A 27805-nucleotide genomic window follows, 5' to 3' on the forward strand; every position below is an offset into this window, starting at 1 on the left:
CACAAACATTTGAATAGAGATGAGCGAGTACTATTCGAAATGGCAGTTTTGAATAGCACGCACCCATAGGAATGTATGGAAGCGGCCGGCACGCAGGGGGTTAAGCGGCAGGACACTGGCCACGTCTCCATGCCGGCTGGCTCCATTCATTGCTATGGGTGCGTATTATTCGAGACTGCCGTTTCGAATAGTACTCGATCATCTCTAGATTTGAACCCAGGACTCCAGCGTTGCAAGGCTGCAGTGCTAACCACTGAGCCACAGTGTTGCCACAACTAACACTGTTTTTATCTTTACTCACCTCCCTTGGGCCTCCAATATCTCAGAGTATAATAGCAGTTCCAGTTCTGATAACCTGTGTGATTTTGTGCATGTTATCTGGATTGACAGTCAGTTTTTGGTTATTTTTTTTATTTAATTTCCCAGCCCTATGATATACTGTTCCTGATGCATAGCATTATAGATGGGTAACCAACCATTGTTACTCTTCAGAGGAACAGCTCTACTGTCATGAACATGGCTTCATTTTAAAGGTACTTGTCAAATTGCCTGAAAATTGCCCAACAATTCCAGTATGTTTATAGAGCAGGAGAAGTTGAGTATTTTTATATATAATTTTGTGGAAAAGACCCAGTATAACTTGTCATTTATCCATTGATGGCTCTGTTCTTTTTAGGTTGAGAAGTCAAGAAGAAAGGTCTATCAGTCAATACTAATAGAACCTCCTCTTTGACAACATAGAATGACCAGAGATTTCAATGCATAAATGACAGGTTTATGGGAAAAGCTTTAATATAACATTGGTCTGCTCAGCTCCATCTGCTCTATAACATGCTGCTTACAGATTGGATAACATGGTTCATGTAACAGGTTCCCTTATAGTTACTTCGTACTGTGTAGCAGTAAACATGTTATGGATGTTCATTGTGAAAATCATGAATTCATGCATGTCACTTTTAACTTATTGTATTATCCAGCTGCAAGAATTGTAAATGTAAGGTGAAACCTTTCGCTGCATAAAACGCAGCTAGTAATTTTATTGGGATGGGAATAGACACTATGCTTGTGGTCTGTGTCATGCAAAATGGCTTCTATCGCAGACCAATTCTTTTTTAACGCCTCTTTTGGGGCCGTGTCTGAGTATTCGGAATATCTTAACTTTTTTAAAATGTGCATTTTCTGTCTCAGGAATTTTTTAACACTGTGTGACTGAAGGGTGCCTTGTGTGGTGTCTGTTTTCCTTTCTTTGTAATAGCAGGCATTGTGGTTTTTTACAGATATACTCAACAAAAACATGCCTTAGATTAATAAGCAAAACTGCATAGCTGCCACGTATTCTATGATTTTACAGGTCACTCGTATCCCTTCTTCGCTTTGTTACATGCTGTTGGAATGTGATTAACCTGGATTAGAAGTTGTATAGTAGTTGTAACCTAAATGGTACCAGTTTACCAAACTTCCTGCCAACTGGAGCTTTTTATTTTAATTACTGGTGTTTGCCACCCTGAGCATGCTTTCCCAAAGACAGGATACCAGTCTGCTCCTTATCTTTTTCTTGAGGATAGCATGCTTAAAGGGGTATTTTTATCTTTGACAGGCTATGCCATGGTCTGAAAGATATGGGTACCACTTGGGCCTGTCCCACATATATGCAATGGCAAGGAGTTATTGAAACAGCCGAAAGCGGTGTACCATACGATTTCTGTAACTCTTACAGATGCGAATGAGGGTTACAGTAACAGTCTGGCACAGTGAACTATACAGTTTCTGTGGCCCCAAGTTCTCAACACTGTGTAGCTTACTGTGGTACAGGTGATAAAATATAAAAAACAAAAAACACCTGGTACAGGTGGTCTATGTAGCGTATATGAACCCCTTCTCTTATACGCTGATGGCTTGACATATATGCCTTTTCTTTCTACTATCCTTTTTCGTTGGCCACAGATGTCTTCATTGGCGTTATGTGTTTTGATATGTCCTTATATTAAAGTTACGATTTGTTCTTGTGTACACTTTTAAAACCTGCAATAAAAATTCTAAAAATAAATGACCTATCATAGCCTGCTCAGCTGTTACAATAACTCCTAGCCTGGTGGTCAAAACATACTGCTGCATATTTTTATCTTGGGAATATCCCTCTTTAAAGCTGTCCATACACAAGAGATGATACAATTCATTGGAAACGTTGGTGTAAATTGTGGCCATCGCCACCAGCAGACTGACGGCTGGTTAACTAGCTTGTAAAAGATTGACCAGGGTTGGCTAAAACTGCATATATATGGCATTGATGGATAAGTTCTGCAGATTATTTGACACTTTGCTCAAGGCATGGAATGTTGCTGGTGGGATCATTCACTGAATGGGGTTACGGCCACTAAGCAGCCAATTGTTAACTTGTGTAAATTGGGTTGTAGTCCACACTTGCTATGTTGTGTTCTCTGAGCATTGCTACTGCTCTTCTATTAATGGTCCATACTGAAAGGCCACTTCTGCATACTGTATGTTACTTACTGATACATAACTTTTAGCCATCTCCATGATTTTTTTAAAAGGTTATCCAGCTTCCAAAAATTAAAATGAAATCTGCAAATGCATCCACTGCCGTGCTAAATACTCATTGTTTCCTTGTGCACACTTTTCTTGGCTTTATTTACTTGACTCCTTGTATCACACTTATATACATGCAGTGAATCTGACATTTTCCATAATTCATCTGCCTGCTCTCACGCCCTTTGTTTGCTGCTCATAAGGGAGTGAAACATCACAGCATCATGTGACCTCAGATGTGGGAGTGACTTATTACCTGTGATTTACTTGGAGGGGAGCGCAGTTGGATAACCCCTTAAGTTGGCCTTTGCTACAGGCTATCGCTTGATCCCCCTGAATACTTAGCTCAAAGCTGCACATTTTTGAGGCGAGGCATCTGGAATATAAAATGCTCACTTATGTGCCACCTATTTTCTAGCCATTCCAATTGATATGAGTGGTTAAAGCCCAGGCAGGAATGTCAGTCATATGTTCTCACAAATCCACAAGGAGCCTTATCGTCCAGTAATGGGTAATGTCCTCACCGATCACATTTTGCAGATTCACCAAACTTCAAGTTGAATTTTATTGTCTATAGAATTCTAGATCTGGTGAAACCACTCCAAGGTGACTGGCAGGTTAAACGTGAGACTATATGCATCCTTTACATTAAGAAGATTGTTATCCACAGTGAAGCTAAGTGCATTTTTCCCTATTACCCCTTCATAGTAATAAGCAATAACTATATCTTATCTAGTAGTTTGTAATGGGGGGGGGGGGGGGGGGGCACGAGTATACTGTGACCTGATAGTCGGCGTTCCTGTACATGTAGGTATCCTTTACTCATGAATTGGGCAACTTTGAATTTTTTATTTTTTTTTTTTAACATGTGGCTTGTACGGGTAAGACATGTGGTATTGTGCTTCACCTATACAAACTACATAGCCAAAAAACTTCCAAAATTGCTGTATTTCATGGCAAAAACCAAGCAGCAAGTGCTACATGTACAGCAACCTCTTGCGTATAAACTTTTATTTCCTCTATAGGTCTCTTTTGCCTTATTGCTATAAACACATACTGAATTACATATATATGAATGGTACTAACTTTGATAGGTTGGGTGCTTGCAAATCTCTAGAAGTTCTTCCTAGTGTGGTGGTCTGTTCCTCTAACATGTATGCTGTTTTTCATTTTATATGACTGAAAAGATTGGTAACTCATATTAAGCCTGTAAGTGTATTGACCCTGCTTGTCTTGAAAGTGTAAAGCCATAATGTTTTATTTGCCTGAGTCTTATAAAAGGTGTACATCTGCTTTCTAGCATTTGTATAAAATTTTTGCAATCGCAGCGTGCCTTTTTTAAGGTTTTAGGGGAACATTGTGATTTATATTATTGAAATAAAAGAATTGCAACTAAGTGCTTCTTTGTCTTCTTACTAGTATTGCTTAACATCTACATTTTATAAAATACAATTGGGGTTTACAGGTTTGTATTTGGAAGTATATACTTTATACAATTGTAAATTGTTTTTTTTTCCCCCCTTTATCTGCTGTCCCTTACTTTAAAATTACTTGAAAGTCTATGAAGTGATTATATTGATCAGTATGTAGAGGCATAACATCAAGCTCCTGCACCACAGAGCAAAATCTGTACCAGGCCCTGCAAAATTAATGTAGTGTTTGGGGAAGAAGTGAAGCAAGTGAATATCCCGTAGCACAGCCCCATCAGCACAAAACACCTATCCAATGCTAAATTCTGACCCAGCACCCCCATCCGCAGACCTGCATCATCCTTAGTTTGTTATGGAGCTGAGTGCTGAAATCCCGTGCATGCGCAGTACGCTCTGCTACTTCTGGTTGTGATTGAGCGTACTGAGCAGCCACAGCCTGAAGTAGTGGATGGATGGCCATTCTTTGTGATGGTGTGGCTGTGCTCAGGGGCAAGCGAATCTCCAAAAAAAAAACAAAAAAAAAAAACACACCTCTAATAGGAACAAATAAGTATCCAAATATTATCAAAGCAATACAGTACTAACACTTTATCCCCTTACCCCTCAGTTCATCCAAGGACACACAACCCATAAGAAAATGAGACTGTTGTTTCAAGTCAGTGACCATTTAAGAAAACATGGAGCATTTGTGCTTTAGAATATATTCACATGGTGGCTTTTCAAGAGCATTTTAAGGTGATCTTGAAAAGCCAGCCCTCTTATTGACTTCTATAGGATGGGGTTATGGCACTTAATTTTTCAGGACACTGCTTAATTTAGCCATGGTTTCTATGGCAGAATCACTCTAGGAGGCTAATCTTATGTGCAAACCCATGCCAAAAAACCGTTTCAGCCTCAACTTTCATCTGTGGATTCCATGGGGAGACTTCTCAGAGCAGTTCTAGATTACAGGTCTTCTCTAGGCAACCGGAGTTATGTACAGGCTTCAATGCAACTGCGTCCGAAGAACGCAGATAAGTTGAATACAGCAGGGAGCTATCCACTCCATGCCTTACCATTCAGTGCCTCTCTGCTTCTGGCATCTGGGAAGTCTGCAGAGGATATGTAGTGATGTCATTATGTCACGTTCGCTTCTCTCTGAAGCTGCCAGCAGGGGATACAGCAGTGAATGGGAAGTGAAAGGGATAAGTATTAGTTTTTGTGGCTTTATTTGGGAATTTTTTTCAGGGATACTAGGAGGCTACATTAAGTAGACATTATACTGTTGGGACTATACTAAAAAGAGGGACAATATACTGTGGGCCCCATTAAAGCGGACCTTTCATGTCCTACTGCATATGCAGTTTTGCATACCGCTAGAGAGCTGATAGCATGCGGTTTTGAGTGCATGGGGCTACAAGGGAGCATGATACCATGTTGAGGCTACTATAGGGTTGTCATACTTTTGGGAGGGGTACAAAGGGGCATGGCATAGTAAACTCATTGCACTTCATCTGGATACTGATAGCATCTCAACCATTCTATATGGCAGTACTGGGTAGATTATTTAAGAAACTACCCAGCTTATTCCTATATACTGTAAACACATTGGACAGCTGAGATGGCACCTAGGTGCAGAATCAGGCCAATCATTATCCATACCATCATACAGCAGGGACCCTAGTTACTAATCAACTTGTGTGGGCACATAGACCTAAGGCCTGGTTCACATCTGCGTTTGGGGAGTCTACTTGTGGATCCACCGAATGGAATACTGAACAAATTGACAAGTGGTGAGCTTATGAAAGCACACGGACTCCAGACTTTAATAGGGTCTGTGTTTTCCGTGCGGTCTCTGCACGAGTCATGGGGAGAGGAAAGTAGTTCATAAAGTACTTTCTGAATGGAATACCGAACACAGATGTGAAACGGGCCTAACAGCCCTAGTTTGAGGCAAGCGTCATGCAGCAGATTACTGACAGGACCCTAGGCAGAAAGCTGCTACTGAAAAACTAATTTAAAATATGTTGATGACATTTTAAAGAGGACCTTTCATCAGATTGGGCACAGGCAGTTCTATATACTGCTGGAAAGCTGACAGTGCGCTGAATTCAGTACACTGTCGGCTTTCCCGATCTGTGCCCCAGGTAAAGCGCTATCGGTCCTGGTACCGTAGTGCTTTACAGTCAGAAGGGCTTTTCTGACACTTAGCCAGGGACGCCCTTCTGCCCAGCAGCGCCTATCATGCTGTACAGTGTGAGCGGGGAGGAACGCCCCCTCCCGATAATACTCGTCTATGGATGAGTACTGTGAGCAGAGGGAGGGGGCGTTCCTCCCCGCTCACACTGTACAGCGTGATAGGCGCTGCTGGGCAGAAGGGCGTCCCTGGCTAATTGTCAGAAACGCCCTTCTGACTGTAAAGCGCTACGGTACCAGGACCAATAGCGCTTTACTCGGGGCACAGATCAATGATTTTGCTGATAGAGCCCCTTTAACCCCTTCCCGACACCCGCCGTAATAGTACGGCACATGTCGGGTGTGTAACTATGGCGACCGCCATAGCCGCCGGGTGTCTACTACTTTAAGCAGTAGACAACCGGCTCTAATGACTCCGATCGGTCCGGGGACCCCTCTGGCACCACTGTCAAAGGCGCAGGAGGCGGCATTTTCCTGGCGGCACATGGGTGCCGCCATTTTGCCGGTGATCGCCGGCTCCTGGAGCATGCTCCAGGGCCAACGTCACGTTGGCATGACAGCCGAGAGCCTTTACAAGGCTCCCAGGCTTGTCTGCAATCTCTTTCTTTTGCAGGCATTATGATTTTTTGCAATGCATTAGCATTGTAATGCATTGCATTAGTGATCAGACCCCCTGGGGTTCAACACCCCTAGGGGGTCTAATAAATGCAAAAAAAAAAAAAGTAAAAAAAAAAAAAATATAAGAAGTATTAAAAATTCAAATCACCCCCTTTCCCTAGAACACATATAAAAGTATTTAAAAACTGTGAAACACGTACATGTTAGGTATCCCCACGTCCGAAATCGCACGCTCTACAAATCTGTAAAAATATTTCTCCTGTTCGGTAAATGCCGTAGCGGGAAAAATAGTCAGTGCCAAAGTGCCGTTTTTTCACTGTTTTGATTCTGATAAAAATTTGAATTAAAAAGTGATCAAAGCAATAGCATTTCCCAAAAATGGTAGAACTAAAAAGTACACTCGGCCCCACAAAAAAAATAAAAAAACGCCCTATGCATCCCCGTACACTGACGTATAAAAAAGTTATGGCGGTCGGAATATGGCGACTTTTAGAAAAAAATTTTTTAACACAGTTTTGGATTTTTTTTAAGGGGTCAAAATGTAAATAAAACCATATACTGTAAATGTGGTATTCCTGGAACCATACCGAAACACAGAATACAGGGGACATGTCATTTTGGCTGCACAGTGAACGCTGTAAAACCAAAGCCTGTAAGAAAGTAGCAGAAATGTATTTTTTCTTCAAATCCACCCCATTCTGAATTTTTTTTCCTGCTTCCCAGTACATTATATAGAATAATTAATGGTGGCATCATGAAGAAAAATTTGCCCCGCAAAAATTAAGACCTCATATGGCTCTGGGAGCGGAGAAATAAAAAAGTTATGGGGTTTAGAAGGAGGGGAGTCAAAAACGAAAAAACAAAAAATGCCATTGGCGGGAAAGGGTTAAGAATTTGCAAACATGTGTCAGGGAATATTTGCATGTATTGGTGTATAGTAGGTCCCCAGAATGAATTTTACTTGTGGGCTACAGGCACCCCAGTCTCGCACTGGACTGGAGGCAGGGCTTAGGATCCCTAAATACAATATGCCAGGGCCCCAGTGCACCCCACTGGTTCTGACCCTCTTAAAGCTACAGTATGCAAACCCTTAAATTATTCCTGGTCTTACAACACCCAACCAATCAGATCACTGTTCTTATTTTGCATACTGCCTCTGTAAACGAGACCTGGAATCTAATCGGTCACCAAGGATCTGCTGTACGATTCCTGGCCACGAGTGGCGATGTATCCGCGCAGCCTCCACGTGACCTAAAGGAGCCGGCGAGCTTTAGGACCCGGCGTGTGCAGGTGGCTTGGGACATGTGACTTGGCAGTTTTGGTGTTGTTGATGCCCGTGTTTTGGGCACGCGGATGGCCCGTAGCCTGGTACATGGCTGCGTGTGTTGGGCACGGACTGCTGTGACGGGCTCCCGGATGGAGGGGCTGATTAGTGGGGCGGCGGGCATGATGAAGAGGACGATGCTGTCCTCCTCCGCCGTCACACCGGCCTCCAGCTTGCGGGCTCTCCGCTTTGATAACCTGGCACTGCGCTATCTGCCTGTGGAGCCCGGCAATGGGCAGGACGAGGACGCTGTACGGTCACGACAAGTCCCTGGGGTCTGCTTCTCCCCGGTCCACCCCACTCCCGTGCAGAACCCCAGGGTGGTGGCCCTCTCCCAGCCGGCCCTGGCTCTCCTCGGTCTGCAGCTCGGGGAGGAGGACGAGGAAGAAGCGGCCCTGTACTTCAGCGGGAACCGGCTGCTTCCCGGCGCCCAGCCCGCCGCTCACTGCTACTGCGGACACCAGTTCGGGAACTTCGCCGGGCAGCTGGGGGACGGAGCGGCCATGTACCTGGGGGAGGTGATCAATCCGGAGGGGGAACGCTGGGAGATCCAGCTGAAGGGAGCCGGGCTCACCCCCTACTCCAGGTGAGTGGTGGCAGCCAGACATGGGCTCACAAGGAACAACATGAAATATGCCCAGCTCCAATGTCATGGCGTATGACCCCCGTACTAGAGCTGCCTACAGGTGCACAGTCTGTAGTAAGCAGGATAGAACTAGGACTTCACCATACAGTCAGGGAACACCCCTGGCACCTCTCTGGGCACAGGACCAGCTTGTTGTGCTAGCTGAAAGCTGCTCTTATGTGACTTGTCTCCCCTTGTTCTGCTTGTTTATTAGTCAGACCTGTTTGTAGAAACAGTGTAACTCCCCAGAGTCTGGCGCTGTTCTATAGGCCGGTGCCTCGCAGGCTGTAAATGGTTCACATGGCATTTTACAGTCCCTACAAAATAGATGAGATTCAAGCAAATCCCATCTACACATTGCAGAAAAATACCCGCAGCGAACAAACTGCGATATACAAAACCTCTGCAGACTTTCTGTGAAAAGCGCTGTGGGAAAAACCGGAATGCATTGGCCCTGCAGCTCTCTACGTGGGGCTTAGCCTAAAGGAGTTTTTTAAGTATCCGTTAGTAGGGGTTTGACTTTCAGTCAACTCTACGATAGGGCCGCTGTGCTGGTTCAGTCAGCACTGACGCTGCTAAGCATGGAGGTAAGCATTGAAGACTGCCACACCTACCTTAGACATCCAATGAGACAAATGATGGGTGTCAGACCCCCCACTGATCTGATATTGATGGCCTATCCTATGCATAGGCTATTGATAGGATGATCCTGAAATCCTCTTAAGGCTAAGGCCCCACACAGTGAATTGCTTAAAAAAATTAATGCCGCAGAAAAGACGACAGAAATGCATTGCGTTTTTTTCCACAGCATTTTTCACAGAAAGTTCACAGGGTTTCCCGTTGCGAACTTTCTGCCTCTATTATGCCTATATGGAAAATGCCAACATTTCCATAGGTATAATTGACATGCTGCGATTTACAAAAATCAAGCGTTTTGGAAATCGCAGCATTTCTGCTGCAGATTTTTTTTCTGCAATGTGTGAGTGGGATTATCCAGAATCCCATCCACTTTGCAGATAATGTAAAACACAGTGTTTTTGCAAAGCAGGGCCCCGGTCCTAAAGAGGTTTTTACTATTGATAGGCTATTCTCATGATAGGTCATAATTGTTCGATCTGTGAGGGTGTAACACCTAGGACCTCCACATCTCAGCAGTTCCTGGTAACGCCTATGTGCCAGGAGACACGTTGCTTACTCCCCATACAATTTGTAGTGCCAGCTTTAAGAATTGCAACACTGCCTCACTGACGTTTGTGGAACTGTGCCATAGTTCTTAAAGCTGCCACTGAACATCATGTAGTGAGTGGAGTGCGAGGGTCTAGGAGTTAGACCCTTTCAGATCTAATATTGATGAGCTATCCTAATATTTAAGATAAGTTTCCTAATCTTTATCCACCAGCAGGGCTGTTGTAAAGGTGTATCATTGTGTGTATTACTGTATTATTGTTTTGCCTTCCTAAAATCTGCTATTGTATATAGGCAAGCGGATGGCAGAAAAGTGTTGCGTTCCAGCATAAGAGAATTCCTGTGCAGTGAAGCCATGTTCCACCTTGGCATACCAACTACGAGGGCTGCATCTTGTGTCACTTCAGACTCTACAGTAATCAGGGACATCTTCTACGACGGGCACCCCAAGAAAGAACAATGCACCATTGTTTTACGTGTCGCTCCTACTTTTCTAAGGTGATTTTAATTTTATTGTCAGATTAAAGGTTTGGAACAATATAGCAAGTTATGAACTATCCACAAGATTGGTCATAAGTTTTCGATTGATGGGGAGTTCAACAGCTAGGATTCCCACCAGTCTTGAGAAAGGGGTTCCATTTTCCCTGTCTGAGAGGAGCAACTAGTTGTGTATGTGTCCTATATCATGGTCATTCTGTATGGGACTGGCTGAAGATTGCCATAGTACAGAGCTTAGCTTCCTCTGACAGTCCCATACAGAATATAAGGGTGGGAACATGTATGTGCAACTTCTCACTCATGTCCCTTTACGCTCAGCATTTACTTGTAGGTTACAAAGTGACATAGAAAGATTAAACCGTTTTTATTTCATCAGGTTTGGATCATTTGAGATTTTTAAGCCGACTGATGAATATACTGGACGTCATGGTCCTAGCGTTAATAGGAATGATATTCGGATCCAGATGCTGGATTATGTGATCAACACCTTTTATCCAGACATACGGGAGCAGTATTCAGAAAGCAATACAGAGAGGAATGCTGCCTTCTTCAGAGAGGTACAGATTTTCTGCTTTACTTTGTATTGTTGTTTGTGAACCATCATAGTGTTGTGGCCAAAAGTTTTAAGACTGACATAAATTTTCATTTTGCTGCTTCAGTTAGATCATGTTAGATGTTAGATCATAATAGTCAAATATTTCTATAGTATACCAATATCACACTTTTATTGAAATATACAGTACAACTAGTCTGTGTAAAGATTTAATATCTACAGTGTTGACCCCAATTTTTAAAGACTTCTGTAATGTTCCCTGGCATGCTGTTTTTCAGATTCTTGGCCAAATCCTGTCTGATTTGCCTAATCGATGCTTGGCTTCTATTACAATTTCTGTGTTTTTGTCTGTCCTGTTATTTTTTTAAGGATTGATCTTAAAGGGGTTGGCCACTATATAGGTAAAAGTCTACAATGTGTAGCACAAACATAAATAATAAACTTACTCATAGACATTCATTTGCATTTTTACTTCTGTCTCTTTATTTTTAAAGCCACACCCCCCACTAACATGGCTCTGCCGGCTCCCTGACATGCCTGCCTTGACCACCGTGCGCGTGACATGGAGGGACATGTGACACAGTCTGACCATGTCACGTGACTTTGTGCGCGTCTGCGCTGCTCTTATGATTTGTGTTAACCCCTGAGATGCCGGCATCTCAGGGGTTTCCTTATATTCTGGGCATCTCAGGGGGTTTCTTTATGTACTGGGGTCCCGATCGGCGCCCCCCCGTGACGGTTTCGGACAGCCTGGGGTCTGTTCAGTGACCCCGGGTCTGCCCTCCATGTCTCCCTACACGTACCTGGTCGATCCTGCCAGGAATGGAGGCTGCCAGCCCATGTGTGTGCACGGGCTGACAGCCTCCTATACACTGCAATACATGTGTATTGCAGCGTATACCGCTGTGTCCCGTCCCTGTCCGGTCTGTGCGAAGCAAAAGGAGAGCAGCGCTGTCTGGCCCGCCCCTCCTTCCCTCCTGTGTCACTTTATTGCCGGAGTTAGATATGAGAGGCAGGGAAGGAGGGGCGGGCCAGATCGCGATGGGATAATATTTTAAAATCTAACTATTACAATGTCATTCCGAAAATCTTGAATTCAGATCTGTTCAGTCTGTGGTCTAAAAGTGTGGGGTCTATATGTGAGATATGTACAGAGAATGAGCCACCTCTATATGTGAGATATGTACAGAGAATGAGCCACCTCTATATGTGAGATATGTACAGAGAATGATCCACCTCACAAAATTTTAATGTTAACTAGTGTCAGACTAGCAGTATACAGGTCCTGTAATATGACACTAGAGTGGGACCATCGGTGTGTTTCTGGTAGGAACACACCTATTGTAGTTCACCTCAGATAACCACAAGAAAGGAGGTTCCAATCTTCATGTTTGATGCATGTCCCTTATTATTAAAGGTAGAGCAGAGTAATTAATACAGAAGTCATGTTGTTATGTTCTCATATTGCATTGCTCAGTATATGTTGATGCAGTCACTGATGTAAGGAATGACTGAGGACTTGATGCTAATGTACAATTACTAGGTAGTATGGAAGGACACTTATTGTAGTGCACCTCAGATAACAAGAAGGGAGGTCCTAATCTCCATGTTTGATGCATGTCCCTTATTATTACAGATGAATGTTAATAAAGAATATACCCCCCCCCAACCACACCAGTGTCAACTCATTAGATGTGCAACATATAATTACCAAATAATCCATGATTTTTAGATATCACTGTATTATTTTATTATGTTACAGCTTAGAAGCAGGAGAGGACAGAGGAGAAAGCTTTGTTAGGGCTCAACCTGAGAGTGAACAGGGGTAGACAGTGAATGCAGAGCAGAATGCTGAACAAGCTGTGTTCTGATGATAAGATGTATTTGTTCTGGCACTTACAGTATTTGTTTTTTATGTTTTTTTTATTGTTGCATATAAATGTTGAATTCAGCAAGTTGCAATTTGAAAAGAAAAAAGGAAGAAGCTCACACAAACATAAAATCAGATGATTCAAGGCTTAAAAAAAAAAATAAAATAAATAAAAATTGATCCCAATTTGGTCCCAAGTTGAAAACCTGTACAAATATAACCAAGAACTCAAGTAACACAAATACATTTTTTCACAATTTTAAAACATACGTTTTTTTCACAATTGCGCATCAAAATTTTGAATTTGATTTCTCCAAAACAAAATATAAAGAAACATCGTCTTGTGACATATCAAATGAAAGCCGGTACCGCTCTGAGAAAAATGATGCTTCTCCCACCTATTTATCTTAATTCTAGCCCAAGATATGTTAAAAAATGTAAAGCCATACCAGGCCAAAATTCACACTTTTTCAAAACTTTAGAAGTCTATAAAAAATTAACTGATGAAGAAAAAAATTCAAAACTTTTTATTTGTAATTAACTTAAGTTGTACTTCATAAAAAATAAAAATAAAAAAAAATCTAAAGACGTCAGGTAAAAAAAATATTCCTATTTGGATCACTTGATATGGAATGACCCTCTTATGGTCCGGTGCGTCTTATAGTCCGAAAAATACGGTACATTTGTGTCTACAGTATTTCTTCTGGGATCCACTACATTAGTTTAGACCCTGAATGCCTCATATCTATCTATCTATCTATCTATCTATCTATCTATCTATCTATCTATCTATCTATCTATCTATCTATCTATCTATCTATCATATATACACATGAATGCATGTTCAAATCAGCCCCATATCCCTAGAATACATATAAAACAAAAACATTACTGTTGAAACACATACACATTTGGTATCCCTGTGTCCAAAACCCCCTGGTTGTATTTACATTGGTGAAATATTATATTATCATGTTATTAAATTTTTTACAAATTTTTTTGCTTCAAAATTTTTTTCCCTATTTTCCTCCTCTAAAACCTTAGTGCGTCTTATGGTCTGGTGCGTCTTATAGTCCGAAAAGATCACTGCTTCAAACCCCCATGGGGACAGAAAATTAAAAAAAAAAAAAAAAAAAAAAAAGAAAAGTAAAAAAAAAACAAACTTAAAAATATGTTAAAAAAAATAATAAACGTCCCAAAAATCCAATTTTCCCATATAAAATGTTTTATTATGAAAAATAAAGAATTTTTTTTTTAAATACATATTTGGTATCACCACGTCCGTAAAAACCCGAACAATAAAAATAAAACATTATTTAACCTGCATGCTAAACGACATTAAAAAAAACGTAGAAAAAACACACAAAATAATGATTATTCACCACCTAATCAGGTTATAATTGTCAGATGAAAACCAAAATGCCCTTCAACAGCTCTTTTTTTAAACAGAAAAATAAAAATGTTATGCCTTTCAGAAGATGGCGATGCAAAAATAATAGATTTTTTCCCTGAATTGAATTTTATTCTGTACAATTAGCAGCGAATGGAAAAAGAATATAAATGAGGTATCGCCGTAATCGTACCAACCCGCAGAATAAAGGTCACATGTTACTTATGTTGTATGCAGCATGGGAAAAAAATTAAATGCTAAAACACAATGTCAGAAATTTAAAATTTAGAAAATAAGTTACAGGCACCCCAAAATGGTGGCATTGAAAAGTACATCTCATATCGCAAACATATATGGCGACATCGCCAGAAAACAAACAAAAATTTAGCTTATACAATGTGAAGACAAAAAACCCAAAAATCGCCTAATCATTAGAACACAACTGGCTGCGTCAGGAAGGGAACGTATAAGCTGTGCGAGCGAATATCAGCGGACACCCCAGATTTACAGTTTATGAGAGAGAATATGCAAGTCCCCCCCCCCATCAGTGTTATAGTAGCTAGTGGGAAATTGGGTTCAATGTCTTGTCACTGTAAGGACACATGCATTTTTATGGGCCCAGGCACACAATCGCATTTTTTGCAGCTGTGTGTCCCTGCAATCTACATGCATGTACTATAATTGTCTGCATTTACAGCACTGACGCTCCTATTCATTTGGGCCTAATCAGGATGCTGCGACGGAATGCCAGTGCTGCACCTTTTCCGCCATGTGAACATACCCTTAGGGTTCTCTGTGGGCCTCTGTGTTTTTTTTTTTTTGTTTGTTTGTTTTTGTAATAGGCCATGACCTGCTGGAGTAACCCAGCAGGTAACTGGCCCTATTTACTTTCCGATCCCCGTTCCTCTTCACAGCCACCTCTACTTCCTCTTGTTCCCTCCATGGGGCCCTGTGAGCTTCATATCATGTGCTGACAGCAACATGATAAGGGACACACAGGGCCCCGAAGGGAACAAGGGGAAGCAGAGGCAGGCAGAAGTAGGAGTGGGGATCAGTGAGTAAGGTCATGAGCCCACAGCATGAGAATATGTTTAGCAAACCCCATGAGATGCATTTTATAAGATTTGACTGGTGGTTCTGTTCGGACAGGGGCGCTGGTTGCAGAAGCGAACGTGGTTGCGGAAGCGAACGCAAGGAGACTTATTGGAGGGGGGTGGGGAGTGCCACACAGGGTGGATGGGACGGGGGACCCCGGGGGGAAGAGGGGCTGGTGGGTGCCTTGAGGGGGGGGGCAGGGGCCCGCAGGAGGAAGGTGCGGGGGCCGCGGGAGGGGAGGTTGGGGGTGCACGGCGGATTGTAACCAACAGAACTTGGCTAAATAGAAGCGGCTCAACGCCAACCCGCAGACGAAGTTGCGGGCAGATGCTAGTACAGCTATATATATATTATTCTGTATACATTACACAGTATATGTTTGAATGTAAACATATAGCTTCAGATGGGTAATAAACATTATCTAGTGTTTAGATTGGAGGAATCTTACCATTTTCAGTGTTTCTGTCACTGTCTGTGGAGGAGCTGAAGTGAATAAAGCTGTGTGATAACGTCCTATGTGTGGAAAGATGCAGAGCTGTCATGTGACCTCAGCTCCACCAATGGAATGCAGGCAGGAGCTTTACTTTCAGTTTGTTGATTGTCCCGCCCACACAAGCTGGCTGAGCTTACACCGCAAAATCTAATTTTAATGTGGAACAGGTAAGATAAAAATCATTTTTATAGCACATTTGTCCTATGACCATCTTTTTGAGTTGTCTGGGGCACTTTGATTTTTTTCAGCTTAAGGGTGGCCAACCCCTTTAAGTTCCCAATGGGATTGAGATCTAAGGGATTTCCTGGCCATGGACCTAAAATTCACACAAAAACGTTCTGCATGCAGTTTTTAATAGATTCTGCAAATGAATCCTCTTGACATAGAGATGTGAACATAACCTTCAATACATATAATGGAAAAATGTTATATACTGTATATATGTTTGTGTATATACACTCATTGATAAATTACGTACACAGATATGACAGACTGCAGAAAAATTCTGTATACAGTTTTGTCTCAGTCTAGGTTCACCATAGTGTTCGAACTACGTTCAAGATTTCGGTCCCCAAATCCGCTTGAAAAATTTGGAGAGGAAAGTCCTGCAAGTAGGACTTTTATCTCCAAATTTTTTGGGCAGAAACCTGGCAGACCCCTTTATAGTCTATGGGGTCCAGGGTTTTCCACAGGTAACCACTTTTTAAGCTGATTAGGTTTCCATTCTTCGAGTCCCCAAGCATACACAAATTACAGAAAGCCAAATGCTAGTGTGAAGCATATATATATCAGCATATATGTAAATTATTAGAGGTGTGGTATAATTAGACAAGGGGTGTTGCCACAAGACAGGATAATACTGCTTCCCCCATTGCCCTATTACAAAGCTCACAGAGGCTATTTTGGTTAGTGCACAATTTGATAAGAGAACGTTGACTGCTAGACATTCCTTTACGATGCACTTGAAGAGATTTTGCCCAGCTGACAGACTCTGAGGGGGCACATCATTGAACTGAGAGAAGCTAGGTGGTCATTTTGACAAATTACCATCCATATGGTAGAGAGTAAACAGGCCAGTCAGAGGCCAGTAGAGAGTAATGTGTGATCCACTGACAAGCACAAGCTGCTGCCACAGTTTCCCTGTCCACCATTCCATCATAGGTGGTACCTTCATTATACATCACTTCCACACCTTCCATTCACTGACAGCAAATAGAGCTCTTGAAAAGGTTTGAAAACAGCACAAAGTTATGTAATCGAATGATTGTTCTTCTACAAGTAGAAGATTGTCCTACTCCATGTGGAGCTGTTACCAGTCAAGGTTTAGCTTGTGTAAATATTGGATTGGATCCTAAATGTTTTCAGTACAAATACAAAGGGTGAGTTACACAATGTCTACTCATAAGTAGGAGGATTTTCCTTCTGATTTCTAAAGCTGCAGTACAGCAACTCTGAAAAGGTGAAAAACTTGCTTGCTGGCGTTCCTTCGCTAGTACTCCATAAGCATGTATATACTGATGGGCCAAGCGTGCACCTTTATTGCTGTGGGGTGGTGGATAACTGGCAGCTGGCTATGTCTCCATGGAAGAAACAATGGGGCAGGTTAAGTATCCAACCTGTCCATTCCTTCTTTCTTTGCGTGGAGATAGTGGGGGCCACATTAGAACAGCAGCAGCAGGGAACTTTTGAGATGAGTAATGCTTATTTAATTTCTTTAACCCATTCTGTCCCACCAGTCAATCCCTTTCATTTGTACTGTGTCGGGCAGAATCAAACCCATACACAATACAGTTCTGATTCCTTTATTTTACTTCCAGATAACGAAGAGGACTGCAAGAATGGTTGCTGAATGGCAGTGTGTTGGATTTTGCCATGGCGTATTAAATACTGATAACATGAGTATTGTTGGAGTTACTATTGACTACGGACCTTATGGTTTCTTAGACAGGTCAGTAATCAAATCAAACAGGCTTTATTGGCACATCCGAATAGATATTTGGCATTGCAGTAAACACTGTGATAGTTTATGCATCAGTATTAGGATTGACCATATTAGGCCTGACTGCTTCCAAGACTTCTATCTCCAGATGGATTCATTCTGCTTTCAGAGAGGACTATTAGCTCAAAAATAGGCTTCCATCTCTCTCTGTGATACTCATGGGTTGTTCGGCATCGGGCTTCCGCTGCTCATATCTCCAAGGCTGTCACTTGGGCTTCTGTCCATAACTTCACCAAGTCCTACCAGATCAATTCTGTGGCCTCTACCGAAACAAGCATAATGGGTCATAATGTTCGCAGGCAGCTGTATGCTAGGTTTCTCGTATGTTAGTGTAATTCCCACCCTCTGGTACTGCTTTAGGATATTCCATGATGCTGTCCTCTACAATGAAATAAGCAAAACAAATGTACTCAATCAAAAATCCTTTTCTGTTTGTATTCATTGGGGACACAGATCCCACCCTTATTTTTTATTGTTTTGGTTCATTTTCAAGTCTTTTTTGTGTGTCTCTCCTACTGCTGCGGTACATACTGGCTAGCATAGTGTCAGTGGAGAGGGGTATATAGCCCAGAGAGTGTCAGCCTCCTAGTAGCCAGTTCTATACCCATGATGCTGTGTCCCCAATGAATACAACGAGAAATGGATTTTTCATTGAGAACAAAAATCCATTTTTTTTTCTCTGGAGGCCAGGGGAAAAAAAAAAAAACAACCTTTCCCTCCGTCCCCATGTTAGGAGTTTTTTGTTGTTTTTTTTTTTTTTTTTTTTTTCTCCCTGGCTTCCAAAGAAAGTACTATTTTTTTTCCTGGACATCTCCTTTAACAGTTTATCTCAATTCTCTTGATATTAAATGCATGCCCATAAGGGCTGGTTCACACAATGGAATTTGATGCTGGATTTGTCAGGGAGAAAATTTCTGCTTCAGGAATTTTGATTTTGATGCGGATTCTGAAAATTTGCCTCAAAAACCGCTCCAAAATCAGGCGAATTTGGTACTGAATTTAAGGCAGAATCTGGCTCAAAATTCTCTCCAAGTCCCTACCTGTGAACATACGCTAGGGGTCTGGGGAGTAGACTGAGTCTTCAAGGTCAATTTTGAAGTTACTGTTAACCAGGTTTGACTAGACAATAGTACTTTGTGGACAGTGTAGCATTATTGAGTGTGCATTGTATATTTCATGATATATGTGTTATTTGTGTCCAAGGATACTAACCTCAGTATGATGTACCATCCAGGTATGACCCTGAGCACATCTGTAATGGCTCTGATAATATGGGACGCTATACATACAACAAGCAGCCAGAGATCTGTAAGTGGAATTTAGGGAAGCTGGCTGAAGCTTTGGTACCAGAGTTACCCTTAGACATTAGTCAGAAAATACTTGAAGAGGAATATGATGTGGAATTTCAGAGGAGTTACCTGCACAAAATGAGGAAGAAGCTGGGTCTTACTCAACTAGAGCTTGAAGAGGACAGCAAACTAATCTCTGATCTCTTGGACACCATGAACCTTACAGGTAGAAATTTATCTACTATTACAACCATTAACCTTCAAACTGATCAATGCTTTTAATCTTTGTGCAGAACAATTAGTATTGATCCATTTCAGTTGTATTCTGTGCTCTTGTGCCTGTCGGCTCATTAATTCCCAATGGCTTCTCTTCTTGATGCCGTCAACAACCACTCTTTATGATGCCCCTTTTTTTATATATCGTTGGATGAAGTAGGAAGATGCTGTGATATACATCCCATAGTCCTTAGATTGACTTTTAAAGGGTAAAGGGGTTGTCTAAGACTACGTATTGATACACAGCAATTCCACCAATGAGCTAACACTAGCACATTGAACACCTCCCTTCCAAGTAAATGAGATCTAAATTGTAATAGCATGACAGAGCCACTACACAACGTATGGAGCCATCTGCTTCTGCCTCTGTACACTCTGCAAATGTCAACTAAAACAGTGGGGTTCCTGGCCCTTGGACCTCACCAATCTCGTATGGCTGACCTGTGCGATGAGTCTTGGATAACCCCTTTTAATTAAATTTGTCAGAGATCACATTCTACCACCTAAAGAGAGTCTGTCAGCAGGAAAATGAGTATTAAATTAATGAAGTTCGTTGTTTAAACTTTCCAAAGATGTCTTACTTATTCTGCCATACAGCTTCATTTTCATGAAATTCAGCATTTTAGTCTTATGTAAATTATCTAAAAATGGCTTTAAGGGTGTATTTTCTCTTGCCAGTGCTGCTTATCTAGAGCAGAAAGTGAAGTTCCAGTAGGAAGAGATAAGCCTTTTCAGCTAATTTGCAGAATCATAAAATATTTATTTATTTATTTATAAAAATGGAGCTGCAATGCAGAATAAGAAAGGCATCTTTGGAAAGAAGCTGTAGAAGCTGCTGACGGCACTCTCTTGAAATTTTGATGAGGAACATGTGTTTAGAGGATGAATGAGAACTTTTTGGGCTAAATTGTAATTCTAAGGCCATTATTATAGTTGTAGCATACTGTTGTTAGTTTTACTGTGTGTACATGTAGTTATCTATACACAATAAAATATCACATCAGATTATCAAATGTATTCTTAATACACAGCCATAGATCACTGTGTAAAATTTTAGCTTCAAGATAGAGAGGCTTCAAGAAAAAGTCCCCAATGAACTGTTAAAGGGGTTGTTTCATCAGAGATTAGGGACTACGCTATAATGACGTGGAAGGGGCTCAGGGAGAACCCAACTCCACTTTAGCGTTTTAAGCTGTGCTTGACTTTTTATGGAGACACCTATGATGGGGCAGAACAGATGAGCTAGAAGGGGGCTTGTTCCAGTGCCATTGCCAACTTTGATTGATTTACATTAGCGGTATAGCCTATATTATATAATTGTATACATTTTCTACATTTGGAATTACCATGTCTCTGCTGTAAATGGTTTGCCACATCTATATTTTTTGCAAATGTTGCATAACTGAATTCTTTTAGGATCTGATTTTACAAATACTTTCCGGGTCCTCAGCAAGTTTTCGGGAAATGCTGGTGATATAGATGGATTCTTGAATATAATCATTGAACAGTGTGCTAGTATGGAAGAGCTGAAAGTTGGATTTAAGCCAAAAATGGATCCAAGGTATTACAATTATCCCTATTAAGTGTGAGATCATTTCACTATTCTGTATTTCCAACATATTATGTAGCACTGTTATTTTTGTTTTCTATTTCCCTGCCAAGCTTGAGAATGAAGGGTTTTTTGTTTTTTTTGTTTTGTTTTCCTTTGTTTTACTTGAATGGAGTTATGCCACAGTTGCATGGCAAATAGTGGGCACTGCATTGGAGGGAAAGATAGCATATGCAATAAATGCTGAGTCCTAGCTGCAGCTCTTGCATTCGACCATCACATTGTGAAATGAGACGACCTTTTTGAAATCTTGGTTTAACAAAAGTTAAAGTGTTTATCACATTGGTCCCGGGCGATCAGTGCAGTTAGTTTTGGTGCCTGGTAAAATTATGCACGACCAGGGCATAATTTTTGCTGTATATATCAGTGAGGGTCTACTGATCTGATGTATATGGTATATGTTTTTTTTTTTTTTTTTTTACAGGACAAAAGTTTACCTGCATGTAATAAAAGTTACGTTTAATTAGGTTCTTCCCATTTTTTTCAGCCCAGTAGCATAAACTGACAGCCACAAGAGAATTTGGCAGCTCATTTTGTTTGTCTTCCTTCTCAACGGTTGTCCATTGTGAGTTTGTGTACAAAGATGGTGCTCAGCACTGTGTGTGGGTGAGGGGAGTGGGATTCTGCAATGTTTAATAGTTTTCTACTTAAAAAAAAATGAATGAGACATCAATAATCTCTAAAATGCTTGAAGTTTGGAATGACAGTATGGGATCTCTACCTGTTATTTGATGTAAGATGTGCATTCCTATATTTTTATTGCGATTTATAGGATTGATGGGGTGGACAGAATGGGTGGTGGTGGGGTTTTTGTTTACCTATTTGTTGTACAAGAAGAATGCCGTAATAAAAGCTGATTATAAATAATCTCTATATTCCTGAGAACAGTATCTCTTACTGTATCATACACTACCTTCAGGGCAATTAAAGTACAAATATGAGTACATAGGATGTAACTTAATGCATTTACATTGTCCACTGGGTGAGATATAATACTACTGTGACAGTCTTTTCCCTAGTGCAGTGTGTATCAGATACACCATAATACATCGCTTACGTTTTTTTTTTTTCTTTCAACATATTTCCTTTATTTTTTATTTGCATTTACATCACAGTATATTAATGAGTTTTCCCTAATGCCTTTCTAGGTTTATAGCATGCACACATATTGCACATGGTTAAAATGAATGAGGTCTATAAATGTTGAAGATACTCCATTTGAGAAGACTGTCACATAAATTTTAAGGTCTACAAGTTAATAACTTATAGAAACCTTAAAATGTCATGTGATTGATTGAAGTTATTTCTCCAATTTAGTAGGTTTTTATTGTCCTTGCATACACTATTTAGAAATATAATGCTAGAAACTATAGAAAGATGAATAGTCTTGGGTAGGTACTGTATATTATTAGAATGATACTTGTGCCCATCATCACACCAGGCTAGAAGTGTGTGCAAATGTATGTGGACATGAAGCTTGTTGTATAGTACTACATCTTGGGCTTTGTGTTCTTATGTTTGCTATCAATATATAATGTCACTTTTTTCCAGGCAGCTTACAATGATGCTGATGTTGGCACAAAGCAATCCTCAGTTGTTTGCTATGATTGGATCTAAAGCCAACATAACACAAGAGCTGGAACGTATAGAAAAGTATGAGAAGCTTGAGCAGACTACTCCCGAGGATCTTATAATTGAAAACAAGAATCATTGGAAAGAATGGCTTCAAAAATACAGGTATGTAATCTTACCATGTGCAAACAGATGTAATCTTACCATGTGCAAACCAATCAGTTTCACCAGGATTGGTCAGCAAATAACATGTGAAGTTCAATGCGCTATTCCATACTAGCATTCTGGCTTCCATTCATAATTGACATGAAATGGGGTCCTATATCGTTCTTGTATTTTTGACAGTAAGAAATGCCATTATTCTGAGATTTTTATTTGCATTGCATCAAGACAGTTAGCAATAGGTGCTCAAACAGTCAATGGTATTAAGAAAAAACATACAGACATAGAGCAATATTTTGCCCTTTTTAGTCTTGAATAGAAATTCTATATTCTTTGAGTGCTTTTGTATTACCCATCCCATTATATTTACATGCAGTATGGATCTAAATGTACACTGAATTAGATAACCTACATCAGGATTAGGCAATTTATAATTTTTTAACAGCATGCCGATTTAAATTAAAGTCATCTAAGATGAGGTACTTGGAGTGTGGCACATTAATTGTCAGGCTGACATCCCCTATAGTCATATACGCAAACCATAACACAGGAGTGCTGCCACGAGATGCTTCTGGATAATAGTGTTGAGTGAGTAGTATTCGATCGAATACCTCGCCGGCATAGGAATGCGTGTAATCGGCCGAACATCAAGGGGTTAAACGTTTCGAATATTCGATGCATTTAACCCCTTGGTGTTCGGCCAATTACATGGATTCCTATGGCAGCGAGGTATTCAATCGAATGCTACTCTCTCAGCACTACTGGACAACATGTGCTTATTGCTATTTCCTGGGACGCACCTGTACTTTCCCATTAGAAGCAATGAAAATACATATGCAGCCCACCAACAGTGGTAAATGTATGCTTTCAGGAGCGAAGTGTGGCAGCATCCTTATGGTGGTAACAAACTATGTATATGGATGCAGCTGCAGCCACTGGTACTTCAACTTCGGTGTAAAGCTGCATTCACATTTATTAGAAAACTGCCTGCGTTTTTATGCAAAAACAGACCATCGTACAAAGTAGTGTCCCATAGTTGCTCCTCCACACAGTATAGAAATTCATAGCGGACCATTCGCACAGTATAATGTTCCATAATGGCCCTTCCACACTGTGTAATGATCCATAGAAGCCCCTTCACACATAATAGTATCCCATAGTGGGCCCCAAAGAATTTTTCAAAATTTTTGGTGCAGCAGAACCTGAAGTTTGGGGAATTCGCCACTCACAAGTTATTATAATAAGAGGAGGCCCAGTAGAGGTGATCAAACAAAAGAAATAATTTTACTTTCTCTGGACTCTGGCACAGCTCCCTTTTTCCAGTTGTGCCTGATGTCTTCGAATGCTGATCAAATTTGTCTAACAAGTAAACCAAACTAAATGCACTAAGATTTCTCCAGTGTCTAGTTGTAACCACGATAGCTTATGAAAAGAAAAATGGATTCCATCCCATAAATAGCAAAAATAGACAAACTTTATAAAATATTCACAGAAAATAAGATTAAAACATAAGTACCACAGTGGTAGAGGCAACAATCCCAGAACAGAGTAGTGAAACTATGCCGCAAGCATGTGGTACTGTTTATTTTGGATACCTCCTTTAGCTCTATGGGGACGAGAGAGTTCAAATTATAAACTTTGTACGCCTTTTCATTGCTAGTAGATGTAGGATACTTGATTGACTTTAGAAACAACAAACCCTAAATCAGTTAAAAGGTTTTTCTCGTCTCCCTATCTCGGCTGCTTTGCCTGCTGTGTCTTCTTCTCACTTCCTGTATTCTTCAGCAAGCTTGGGGGAGGCTTTGACTGATTGATGAACAGGATATTATGAAGTAATTGCAAACTACAATTAGCAGATCTTATTGTCCTGACCACAAAACTGTACATAACAGTGAAAGAACTCAGCTCCTTTCCCAAAGAGCAGTGACTCACGTCATCCATCCTGTCTTATCAGATACAGGTCATACACCATGAAAACGCTGTGTATACAATAGGAGGAATAATCTAACATAGCAGAAAAACAAAGCTGCATTGCTAAAGAACTGTATTAAGGAAAACTCTTGAATTTACATAAGCTAGCAGTATAGATAGGATCCTGAGATCAGAATACCCCTTTAAGATGTACTGTGCTATGACAACACCATCAGATGACCCTTTTTACACTTTTTCTTCATACCATATTACTCTATGTAATGCTTGATGCCGTTTTTGTATATGTGGGTTGATATTATTGAACATGCATTTTTTAAGATGGATTGAATCTGCTTGACCAAATAAAATATATCAGATTAAACAGTGTATGTTTTTCTCTTCAGTGCTCGCTTGGGGAAGGAAGAAGAAAATGCTGGAGATGGTGGCGCTTTACTTATTAAGAGGCAGAAAATCATGAATTCCAACAACCCAACACACATTTTGAGAAATTACATTGCTCAAAATGCCATTGATTTGGCTGAGAAAGGAGATTTCACTGAGGTAACATCAGCATTATTGATCTTTATTACTGCAACCCAAATTTCAGGGCTAGTTTTAGAACACCTTCTATGAGTTTATACTACATGTTCTGTAAGTATGTGGGCGTAACAGAGCAGGGATCCTGATTTTAAAAGCCAGAACAGATAGCTGGTATGTATGAGTTAATTTTGCCATGGCGGGCGCTATCTGTTCTTGAATTAAATAGCCGTATACCCAATAGCTGACCCTCTTAGATCTACAGTAGCAGTATAGCAAATGAGGTCACTTTGCACTCTGGGTTATAATGCAAAAGTTGAAAGCCATGAACTGCAGAGATTCCTATAGGTGAGCCGCAGCAAAAGCCATCTGATTTCAGAATTGCCTGATGGTGTGTCCACATGGAGTTGCCCAGTTTAAGGCTCCATTCCCACGGAGTAACGCGCCGGGAATTAAGACACGTATACACATGTCAGAGTGTGAGTGCTCAAAACAGATGCCATTCATTTCAATGTGTGCCGGCTCACGTGCGCTACACATTGAAATCAATGGGATCTGTTTTGAAGTGCCGTGCTCTGACACATGTATATGTGTCTAAATGAGCGGTGCGTTCCTCTGTAAGAACGGAGCCTAACCATATTCAAGGTTCAAGTAAATTGTGAATAGATTCCATGGTAATTGGCAAAACCTGTCAACATGAAATGTTTGTGTCCAGCTCGAACTGAAGGGGTATTATAGGACATTTTTTAACACATAAGGAGTAGAGATGAGAGCTAGTACTATTCGAAACGGTAGATTTGAATAGCATTCTCCCATAGGAATGAATGGGAGCGTGTCGGCTGCGTCCATTTTAGGAAGCCTAAAATATATATGCACCATTTGGCTGTGGATCCAGTAGAGGTCTCTGATCTTTGTTACCATTCTGTCTGTGCACAAGTGTTTCATCTGACCAGTAAGGGTAAGTTCATATGGAGATTTTTGGTCAGGATTTTGAGGCCATATCAAAACCCTGACCAAAAAGACGGCTCCCATTGAAATCAATGGAAGCCACTCAGGAGTTTTTCCAGGAGCTGTTTCTTCCGGATCCCGGAAAAAAGATGCGAGATGCTCATTCTTCAGGCCGAGTCGCCTCGTGATTCGGCCTGAAGAAACACCCTCTTCCGGACTAGGCTCATTCATTAGGCCTAATCCGGAGCAGAGTGCGCGGCTGGATGCCAGTGCAGTGCACCGGCTTTCAGTCGCGGCTACCCAGCTTTTGGACCGGAACCTGAGGCAGCCTCCACCTCAGGTTCCGGTCCAGAAATCTCCATATGAACTTACCCTAACTGAGTAATGAGGCTCCATTTGACCAGAACATCACTGCTCAGTCATGGATTCCCTGACATGTTCCAGTGCGGGCCAAAGGTCTTAAAGACTAGGGACTCGAATGGAGACTCTCCCCACTGGATCCCCAGCCAAACGTACAGGTGACTATTTACTGTTTGTTATTTTAGGCATCCCTTCGTGTTCAAAATGCACCAGAACACCCCTCTTAGAATAACCTTTCTGTAATACAATTCTAGCATTAACCTCACAGATGTTTATATAGCCTCTAAATATTATTTTCTTCAACTGTTCTCTAGGTCAGAAGGGTGTTGAAGATGCTAGAAAACCCATATGAAGAGGGCGAGTCATTCTCTGTGGTTCCAGAGGCTTCAACAGAAGAACCATTAGAAGCTGCAGCTGCCGCCTGTAGACCCACCACAGTTTCTAAGATCCCCTACAATAGCAAGCCCCCACTTTGGGCTTCAGAACTGTGCGTCACATGATCTTCATAAAGTCCTTGTTGTTGCTTTACCTGGAGCCAAAGAACAAAATTATTATTTGGCATTGAGTAAGGCCTACAAGGACCTGCAAATTACTGTTAGGTTTATAGAATTACATTTGGATGTTAAACATAGCTTCATATGGCGGAAAATTTAGACAAAATGTTTGTACATTTTGATATCCAAATGTAAATCGTACATGACGGTAAAAATATCAATTCAGAATTCTGACCTATTTTTGCCTGAAATAATCCTAATAGTACAGCCTTTCTAACACTGAATTGAATGGGTGTCGTAGCCAGATACAGACTGTTATTAACCTACAATAAAATAAAAATACAACTGTAGAATGATTTAGGATACACAATACTTTAGACGTCACTTCTGTGATCCTTGCCTGGGTTAATATAATATGAAGGGGCAGTGTACGTTCTTGCACATTATTTAGTAGCTATGAATATTGTTGGCCAAGTTTATATATGCACTATGATACATTTGTCTGGGAATTTATTATTTTTTGGATTTATGACAATAAAATGGATGCAATCTTTGTGTAGTTACATTTTTAGCGTTTACGGAGATTGTCCAGACATACTCTTCTACCTGATCTGATCAGGCATGAAGAGATATATCTATTTTCTAGGAGGTTGTGTTGCCAAAGTAACTGATGCTTGGAGAGTTTCATGTACATGTCCCATTCATTATTAGGACTTCTGCATACTACTTTTTGGGTTGTAAGCAACCTGACTACCTAACATGCAGTTCCATCTTTCCTCATGCTAGATGTCATAACTAGAGATGAGTGAGGACTATTCGAAAGGGCCGTTTCAAATAGCACGCAC

At 41.0% G+C, this 27805-nt stretch overlaps 1 protein-coding gene across 1 annotated transcript; it reads left to right on the forward strand.

The window, feature by feature from the left end:
• Positions 1 to 8065: 8065 nt before the first annotated feature.
• SELENOO (selenoprotein O) lies at positions 8066 to 27513 on the forward strand. Its single transcript, XM_075274163.1, has 9 exons — positions 8066 to 8680; positions 10199 to 10402; positions 10779 to 10959; positions 17621 to 17751; positions 19037 to 19317; positions 20784 to 20928; positions 22528 to 22713; positions 25026 to 25182; positions 26781 to 27513. The coding sequence occupies exons 1-9, from the start codon at positions 8124 to 8126 to the stop codon at positions 26973 to 26975; spliced, it is 2037 nt and encodes a 678-aa protein (XP_075130264.1). The 5' UTR covers positions 8066 to 8123; the 3' UTR covers positions 26976 to 27513.
• Positions 27514 to 27805: the final 292 nt, after the last annotated feature.

Source organism: Leptodactylus fuscus, chromosome 5, assembly GCF_031893055.1.
Source record: "Leptodactylus fuscus isolate aLepFus1 chromosome 5, aLepFus1.hap2, whole genome shotgun sequence".
Taxonomy (NCBI): Eukaryota; Metazoa; Chordata; class Amphibia; order Anura; family Leptodactylidae; genus Leptodactylus; species Leptodactylus fuscus.